At 47.1% G+C, this 9,208-nt stretch overlaps 1 protein-coding gene across 1 annotated transcript in view; it reads left to right on the plus strand.

Annotated features, from left to right (window-relative positions):
* The window catches only part of LOC144101267 (eukaryotic translation initiation factor 2-alpha kinase 1-like), a 54,606-nt gene extending 49,554 nt beyond the window's left edge, over positions 1 to 5,052 (plus strand). Inside the window, exon 15 of the mRNA XM_077634363.1 lies at positions 4,433 to 5,052. Coding sequence (XP_077490489.1) covers positions 4,433 to 4,501 — 69 coding nt within the window. The 3' untranslated portion in view covers positions 4,502 to 5,052. The remainder of the gene's footprint in view (positions 1 to 4,432) is intronic.
* The last annotated feature ends 4,156 nt before the right edge of the window (positions 5,053 to 9,208 follow it).

A 9,208-nucleotide genomic window follows, 5' to 3' on the forward strand; every position in this document is an offset into this window, starting at 1 on the left:
CAAGAAGGAATGACTGTCCGAACTTTGTATGGTAAGGCTGTGAAAGTGGCTGTGATGGTTTACAGTGCGCATTTCAGCCCCGACAATTTCATCTGAAGGACTACTGATGGGCAACGTTTTTGATGTTTTAAAGACTTAAAACATGTATAAGTGGTCATGAAATGTTTTGCGATAATTTTGAACGACATGTATTTGGAACCCTGACCTTTCATTCTATATAGTAGGATAAAACCACAGTGTAACAATATATATGAATGTTGATGCTGACCGGCCGCCACAGCGGAGAGCACACGCAGATAATGTTAGTGCTCTAGTACATGTGCCGACCACAGTGGTGCGGAGGCATTGCGACATCCTGGCCAACGATTTGCATAACAGCGGACGCGGCTAAGCGGTGTACCCGGCTTTCGATGGCATTTCAAGCTGTGTTTGTCTGTTTTGTGGTGCCAGAGCGAATCTCGGTGTGTGAACGTTAGGTTCTCTGCTTCCATTTTGTGGTGGGCACGATGCATGAACAAGTTCTGCTAAAACCAGGCTTTTGTGTTGGGGTTTGCTACCTCTTGCGGTGATCGTTGCGTAAGCTTCTATGGTGGCGCGTGCTGAGCCCGTGGATGGTCGTCACAGCCTAAGCGCTCGGTGGCTCTGGTGTGTTTGTTAGTTGCCGCGGCACGCGTGCAACGTGCAGCCAGGTCGAAAAGCAGACTCCCCGCAATTATGGGTAATGCCTGCTTTGTACCCACCTGCTGTTCGGGTTAGCAGACTTGGATTGATCGAATGACACTTCTTAAAGCTTCTTTGCTGCATGCTCACCTGTACCTGCTCGGTTTGGTTTGGTTTCAAAGGGTTTAACGTCCCAAAGTGACTCAAGCTATAAGAAAGAACACCATAGGGGAGGGCTGCAGATAATTTCGACCACCTGGGGTTCTTTAACGTCCACTCATATCGTGAGGTACACGGGCCTCTAGCATTTCGCCTCCATCCTCGCTTTGACAGTTGCCGCCATGTTGCCTGAACATAAAGCTTTTTTTGCACTAAGTACTCCTGCGGAAGTGCACGCGTTCCATTCATAGAATGGGAGGGAGCGATCTCCGCCAGAGCTATGCGCTCCGCTTGTAATTTGGAAGCTCACTGTAATTGCATCCGTGGTTCCCTGTGTATCCACCTTCACAACGTCGTTATAAGTAATCAATCAGGCTTCTGCACAGCTGATATGGCTAACTTCGGAGGTAACGTGAACGAAAACTGGGAACAATAACTTTTGTAACTCGTTCAAGCAACATCTCAGGCATGTGTGCGGTGCGGGACCTAGAGAATAGTCCAGAGGTTTTAGACGCCCACTGCTCCATGAGAAGTCCCTGCAAATTATAATGTGTCCTGTGTTGACTTTGTGCCACGGCGGCCATATATCTTCTAAGCCTGGTGGCACGGGGAATACGAACGTGGTACTCCGTGTTTCACCGTCTCCTGTCAACGAGAGAGAGTACACGCGTTACGATTGTTCAATTGCCCCCTAAATGTCTGGAATGAAGCTAAGACTGCTTTAGTTGTAAAAAGGCAGGCATTCGTAACCTAGTGCATTGGGTATGAAAGGCCTTGCTGCTTATGTGCAACAAACCATGCACGTGTTCCATCAGTCGCACGTACAAAGCCCAAGCACCGGAACGAGCGGCCAGCCAGTTTACAATGCTGCAATGCTTCAGGCAGCTCGCTAGTCAGTGTAGCAGCCAGGGAGGTGATGGACGCCTGTCCCCGGAAGACAAGGAGTTTTGGAGCTGGTCAGTCTGGTGAGAGTGAAAGAGTGAATTGGAACAGAGTGCCACAAATGAGAGCCTGAAACTGGGGCCAAAAAAAAGTCATTTCTGCTTGGAGCGCTGCATGTATTAGCTTTCCCTGGATGCCTTTTTGGAGACAGCGGAGCGGGAATGCTCTGTAGTGTAGTGGTTAGTGGATGCGCTTTGCACGTAGAAGACCAGTGTTCAGTCCCTGCTGGCAAAATTATTTTTACAGTGACAGCTGTTAAACGTCCGTTCTGGGGTGTCATGTTGTTATAGTAGTAGAAGTATGTCGTAGTTGGCATAACAGGAGGGTGCGTTGCTGTGGGAAAGCACTCAAAGGATGGTTACCATGAAAGGGTTAGGGTATGACGTGAGCGGAGGAATGCGTAGCCGATGGATGGTTACCACTGGAACTCTCCAGAGGGTGGGAGAAATGGTGAGAACGCAACAAGGCACAACTGATGGGTGGTTGCCATGGCAACCATCTGAAAAGTGGTTACCATGGAAGGAGAATGTGGGAAGTGCGGATGAATTGCCAACAGGAGGAAGTTTATCATGGAAGGATAAAGGTATGGCAAACAGCTTAAGGTGCAAGAGGAAGGTGGTTGCAATGGTAATTGAGATAAGCACTCTGGAAGGAGGAGGGTTACAGTGGAAGCAGGACAGTGCTCGGAGAGCAGAAATATGTAGCACGGTCTATTTGCGGCAGCTGCTGTGAAGTGTGCTGTGCGATGAGTGGGTCGGTGGTGCCACACGCCTGGAGCGGTGTACTGGAGAGGAGAGCTAGTCAAGAAACGAGTATGTGTGTAGAACTAAAAAGTGTGGTCTAGAACACAGATATGAGGTTGCTGTCATATTCTCTACCTCGACATATCGAAGAAACATTGTAGGGGACACTTAAGCTCTGCCTTAAGGGTATGGTGCAATAGTGTAAAGTGTTAATTCCCATATATGCAGATGGCCACTCTCTACTTAACATTCATGGCTAAAATACCTTTTCAAGCTATCTACTTAGCCATAAGATTTTATCTGTAAAAATCTGCATAAACCAATTCCTGATACCTTGAGCTTGGCGCATGATAGCCTTGGTTGCTTATGCGCCATTAAACCCTACACAGCACAGCACAATCATGGCTAAAACATGCCTCGAAGATGCAAGGCACAAAAATATACAGGACAAATGAAGAACGAACACGGACAAGGCGCTTACTGCAACTGTAGTTTGTTGCACGAGCTCGCCTTTTATAGCAAGAAAAGGGGGCATGTTTACCAGAGCATTGTTGAAAAATATAGAAATGAGTGCAGAGTACGACAATGGGGGAAATGCATCTCAGGATTCAGCACCCTGGCTTCGCTTATCATGAAACCCTGTCTCGCGTAAAAATGTTCATTTCCATAACTTGACCAAGGTTTACTGCAATTTGGAAACTAGCAGCGAAGCAGCTCCCACCCTTAACAGCGTCAATGCGTGCCCCACAACAGGTTGTCTGAATGCTATACAGGCCTGTGCTGTTTTTTTGAGTAGTGTGCCATGATTAAAGGGTTCGGTCGACCTTTTTTCAAAAAATGACCTTCCTAAAATTAGGGTCAGTCTACCCGGAGCCGACCTCTTTGCGGGGTGTAAGGTAGTGTTCAAGCAGCAGGTAGATGCGCTCCATGCAGTTGCATGTTTCTGGCGGGCCGCATGCTTCAAAAAAAGTTCATTCGTATGCAGATCGGTTCCGCTGAAAAAAAAAAATGGAATTGCTCGCCGTTTACCCGGCTTGCTCGCATTGCTGGTCGCTTCCTCGGACGAGCGGTAGGTTGCTTGAGAGCAAGCTTCCGATTTTGATAATCTCCAGGGCATGCACCGCTATGCCATCCGAAACTACAGGACCGTTTGCAGTTCGGTTCTCCGCTAGTCAGTCAGGACTACGCAAGTGTGGAGGCAGGGTGCAAAAGCAGCTTTTTCGCTTTTGATTTCCATTTGCGGCTTCAAATTTCTGTCCTTGTGATTACATCGTTACGAATTTCTCGTGCGGAGTTGTGCGCACGCCATGATGCCATCATGTGGGAAACTACAAAACAAAATGCAGCGACGGGCCGAAGCACAGGGCATGGAGGGGGTATGCGTCAACTTATATTTGGAGTTAACTTTTTTTTTTGGTCAGCAAGGGCTACGAGCTCAATGCTCGACTGTTATGCAGTGATATACGGTAATCGCAAAGTTCGTCTAGTGAAAGTAGCGCATTTCTGCAAAGAAATTTTTTGCCTGGGTCCGATTGTTTCTCAGTGGTCAGTTAATTCAAATATTTTTCGGGGTCTCAATGACTTTGAATGAACGCTGAAACGTTTAGGAATCAGCATGTCTAACGCTTATTAAAGCAATTAAAATTACAACCAGGCAGCTCCTTTTTCATTTCACAACCCCTTTAAGCCTTCGTGGAAACATTATTCAGCAGCAACCACTTGACTGTACAGGTACTTTTTTAAAAAGAAAAGCATCTGCTGCACGATTCAATGTCTGTAATAGTTGCCGGATTCGCACTAAATTTGCAGCTTTCATTATAAAAAGGCAGGTATTTCTAATTTCTAATCTAGTCTGGGGGGGGGGGGGGGGGGTGAAAGGCCTTGCTGTTTATGTGCTACAAACCATGCACATGTTCAATCATTTGCAGGTGCCCCAAGAACTGAAAAGTGACAAGCCGCTTCACACTGCTGCAACACGTCAGCCAGCTCCCCAGTAAGCGAAGCTGATGCTGCGAAGCTGGACTCCCACTCGTTCATCAGGCTCAGGCTAGCTGGCATAGTCGGGGATTGGGTGGAGTGCTTCCTTGGAAGAAAGGAATGTTGGAGCTGGACAGTCTGGGTAGAGGGAACTAGGTGAAAGTGCCTCAAACGAGATAGCCAGCCTAACCGGCAGGTGCGTTGCCATAGCAACCACTCGGAGGGTGTTTACCATGGAAGGATTAGGGTATGACGTGAGCAGCAGAATGCGTAACCAGTAGGTGGTTACCACTGGAACCATTCCTGGGGGTTACCGTGGAAGGAGGAGGGCATGGTGAGGGTGTAGGAAGGCATAACCAGGATGGCACCACTGTGTTCTCGTTTTCTAATGTTTGACTACTGTTGTTGTATGGTGTGGTAATTTTGTATTTGGTGGTGCCTCGCCTGCTGTATTTTTCTTTTTGTCTTGTGTTACTGTGTGTGTGTATACCCAGCTGCCATGTTATATTTAAGACCACAGTATTTTAAATATCTAAATAAACTGGCTTGGGACCAAATAAAAAAATTTTAACACTGCTTTTTTAACCAAACTACTTCATGCTTTTTTTTCCTTTTCTGCGTTACATTTGTGAAAAATGAAGTTTTATCCGCGACGTTTCGAGTTGACCCACTTGTATTTACTGTCCAAGCAGGCTGTTCATGGCCCGAGCAAACAGCTCGGGCCATGGTTGGGGATTGACATTCACCTTACAAGAGCCGATCCTCACTTGCTGATGCCGGGCCATGCTCTGCCCTACAACGGCCTAAGAATAAATGACCCTTTGTACTGCTAGTGAGTACAATAAAATGGCAGCTGTACAAAATACATGAAAAATAATCTGACAGCCTAATTTGCATATTCCGTAATTTAGACTTAAAAAAAAAGGTCTGGAGCTGATAACAACGGAGTAGGTGATTGGCCAAGTGCCGACATGTTTATGGGTGAAATATGAATAGTAAAATTATCACGCTCACTAAGACTGACGTCTAATGGAATGCAGATACGACACACAGGTAAAGTTCTAAAAGCACTATACAAACCAGAAGGGCTCGTGCAAACGTGACGAAACGTTATTCAAACACGACCATGTGCTATGCGCGTGTCATGAAGGTGATATTCCCATATATATTTAAAAAGTTCTTTTGGCTGTTATACATACGGTCAAGATATGACATGTAGCATTTAGACTATCGGAGCTGTGACCTAGTTATGCACAACTGTCTCAAAATATAACGTGTTTGGTGGCCAGGGGGTGCCTGGTGCTTGCCTTTGTTTGCTTTCCCTACGCATCGGCAGCCAACTTATGCCAGTATTCGGTTGTTTGCCAACCACTAGCCGACACAGCAGTTGGCCAGCCATTGCCCAACGCTAGCACATCTGCTACCAACTCCCAGCGACTTACTAACCACCGGCCGTTGGTCAGTTTCTGTTGGGAAGTGCAAATTTACGGCGACAGCTGCAAATTCCAATAACTCAAATTCTGGTTTGTTTGCTCTGGTTTCATTTTTTTGTATCTTTCTTGATTCAGAACATGTGAAGTGCCTAAAGCGAAAACTACAGAAGGAGGTCTCATGGTGACCATAAGCGGGATCTCCTGTTGGCTACAGTGCGTAAATAAAATTTGAAGAATGGAGCATCAAGGTAAATTGAGTGCACAATGTTCCAAATCTTAAAAGAGCGATTGCTACAAAGAATATGAATAAATTTGTTAGTACGATATAGAAAAATCATTTGTACAAAACGGTGCAAAAAATATACATGCATCATACTTGGGCACAGAAGCACAAAAGTAAGAATGTTATCGCTATATCAGGCTAAAATACATTGCAAAGTAATGAAAAAAGAACATTGGCGGAAAAGTAGTTTCTGAGGAACATTGGAGTGCATTCAAAAGTTGACAAAACTTGTATTTTTTTCTCTAACCATGCTTTGAGCCGATACCTCTTTAATGATTGGAGAAAACGCTGGCCAAGCAATTTATAATATGTGAGGTAGCAGACACCAGAATGTTATCTTTTTTCCTACAAGCAGGAAACTTCTTTTTATCAAGTACAGGTGTTGGTGGCATGTCTTGCAAGGGCCTTTCCCTCGGCTGCAGATGTACGTGTGTAATAATTTTTCTTTACATGGTCTTTCGGTGAAGTTGCGTGCCTGGGTATTAAAGGACGCTGCTTCACAAATATCCTTCAGCAAAAATTTTTTTAATGCGTTGTCTGGAAGCTGAGTTATCTGCAGTTCAGTTAACCGCCAGTTGAGGATTTCAACTGCCGTTGAACTCAACTGGAATCGCCAGCTGTTACACGAGCACTTCGCGTTCAGTTCAGTTAGCACTCTAACCACATGACCTTGCGTCTAGAGCGAAGTTTAAATAAGAAAAAAAGCAGTGTGTGGATTTTTTCTTGTTGTAAATGATCGTAGTGTATATATTATTTACTATAGTGACAATTATTTTTGTGTACTTTTTGCTTTGCGGTAGAAATTTGCGGGTTCGAAGCACACTGAGCCAAGACAATCCAGTAAGAGGGCAAGTTTTTCGGTCTGTAGGTCGCCATCTTGTCAGTTGGCCGTTCAACTGGGATCCGCGATCTCAGTCGAACTTAACTGCCGTTGAGATTTCAACGGCAGTTAGCACTGCCGTGTAACACCGCTAACTGCCGTTCAGTTCAACTGAGAATCAACTGAACTGCCGTTGAAAACGCCCGTGTAACAGGGGTGTAATACCCGTGTTACACGGGCGTTTTCAACGACAGTTCAGTTAACCGCCAGTTGAGGATTTCAACTGCCGTTGAACTCAACTGGAATCGCCAGCTGTTACACGAGACGCGAGGACATGTAGTTAGAGTGCTAACTGAACTGAACGCGAAGTGCTCGTGTAACAGCTGGCGATTCCAGTTGAGTTCAACGGCAGTTGAAATCCTCAACTGGCGGTTAACTGAACTGTCGTTGAAAACGCCCGTGTAACACGGGTATAAGACATTGCGCCTTTCCCTCTCTCCTCTTATCGATTTTCGCACGCTGAACTGTACCCGGGCTCAAACCTGACTGTGGCGGCCGCGTTTCGATGGAGGCGAAACGCAAAAAAGGCGCCCGTGTGCTGTGGGATGTCAGTGCACGTTAAAGATCCCCAGGTGTCACCACTTCGTGCACTTTTGCGTGCGCTCCCAAACACCCATAGAGCATGTGGGGGTAGCGGTCTCAGTCACAGAGGAGATGCCCTCGACAAAGCGTGGTAAGCTCAGCCGGAGATCAGCTACCAAGTGACAAGGAGGTTGATCATTTGGTGCCCAGCTTTCGCCGGTCGCAAGCCAGAGAATGGGTCGGAGCCAAAGGTTCGCAAAACAAAACAGTTTATACAGCGAAGAGACGATACAGAGGATTTCGCAATCACTCGTACAAGCGCATACAAAGTGATTAACAAATACAATGCAACTCGTGCAAAGGAACGCTTGTGAGAGATTGCTATTCAACAGAATCTTTGCACCTGAAGTGCTCTAAACACAGAGAGACAAACAAAACACAATTTGTTCACCGGGCGCTGCGACAGTCCGACGACCTGAGGAGCACGACAGGGGCCGATCCGCCGACTGTCACACGTTGCCTCGCTGGTCCGTGGCTGGTCGAGTGGTGTTCTCCCGGGAGTCGAGCGGGCGCGCTTCTCGGAAGCTTAAACGGCGGCTCGGGCTCACAGACGGCGGTTGAAGCCCCTCATTTATATGCGCAGACCGCGTCTGTTTGTTCGCGCCAAGGTAGGCGCGCACATACACGCAGTATCAACTACACAAACTCCTCGCGCCGGGTGCGCGACCCCATTGGTCGAGCGCGGAGACCGCCTTCCAGAAAAATCTGGGTCATTCTCGCGACGCGAAGTCATCGGCGCAAGAGCGAAGGGGAGAGGTTATCTCTTTAGCGCGGTCAAGGTCACGCCCGCTCCGTCGACGATGAGTAGAAACTACTCAGACATTCTAGAGAAATCGACGCCGCGCGTGGCTATGTTTGGCGCTGCGTCGGAGTTCTGAGTGGAAAGGGCAGCAGCGCACGCAAAGTTACGCACTCTCCGGGGTTCCTTCCCCGCTGTTTTTTGTCTTATTTTACAGCGCGCTGGTGCGATTGCTTACGCACAGCGCAGTTTTTTTTTTCGAATATGCGCCGAATTTTGTGACACCAGGTAGTCGAAATTATTCCAGAACCCTCCACTACGGCACCTCTTTCTTCCTTTCTTCTTTCACTCCCTCTATCCCTTCCCTTATGGCGTGGTTCAGGTGTCCAATGATATATGAGACAGATACTGCGTGATTTCCTTCCCTCAAAACCAATTTTCTAATTTTGCTTACCCGCCGCGGTGGCTCAGTGGTTAGGGCGCTCGGCTACTGATCCGGAGTTCCCGGGTTCGAACCCGACCGCGGTGGCTGCGTTTTTATGGAGGCAAAACGCTAAGGCGCCCGCGTGCTGTGCGGTGTCAGTGCATGTTAAAGATCCCCAGGTGGTCAAAATTATTCCGGAGCCCTCCACTACAGTACCTCTTTCTTTCTTTATTCTTTCACTCCCTCCTCTATCCCTTCCCTTAAGGTGCTTTTCAGGTGTCCGCCGATATATGAGACAGATACTGCGCCATTTCCTTTCCCCGAAAACCAATTATTATTATTAGTAGTAGTATTATCCGAATGTGCACACCAATGAAAGCGGAATG

Source organism: Amblyomma americanum, chromosome 8 (assembly GCF_052857255.1).
Source record: "Amblyomma americanum isolate KBUSLIRL-KWMA chromosome 8, ASM5285725v1, whole genome shotgun sequence".
Taxonomy (NCBI): domain Eukaryota; kingdom Metazoa; phylum Arthropoda; class Arachnida; order Ixodida; family Ixodidae; genus Amblyomma; species Amblyomma americanum.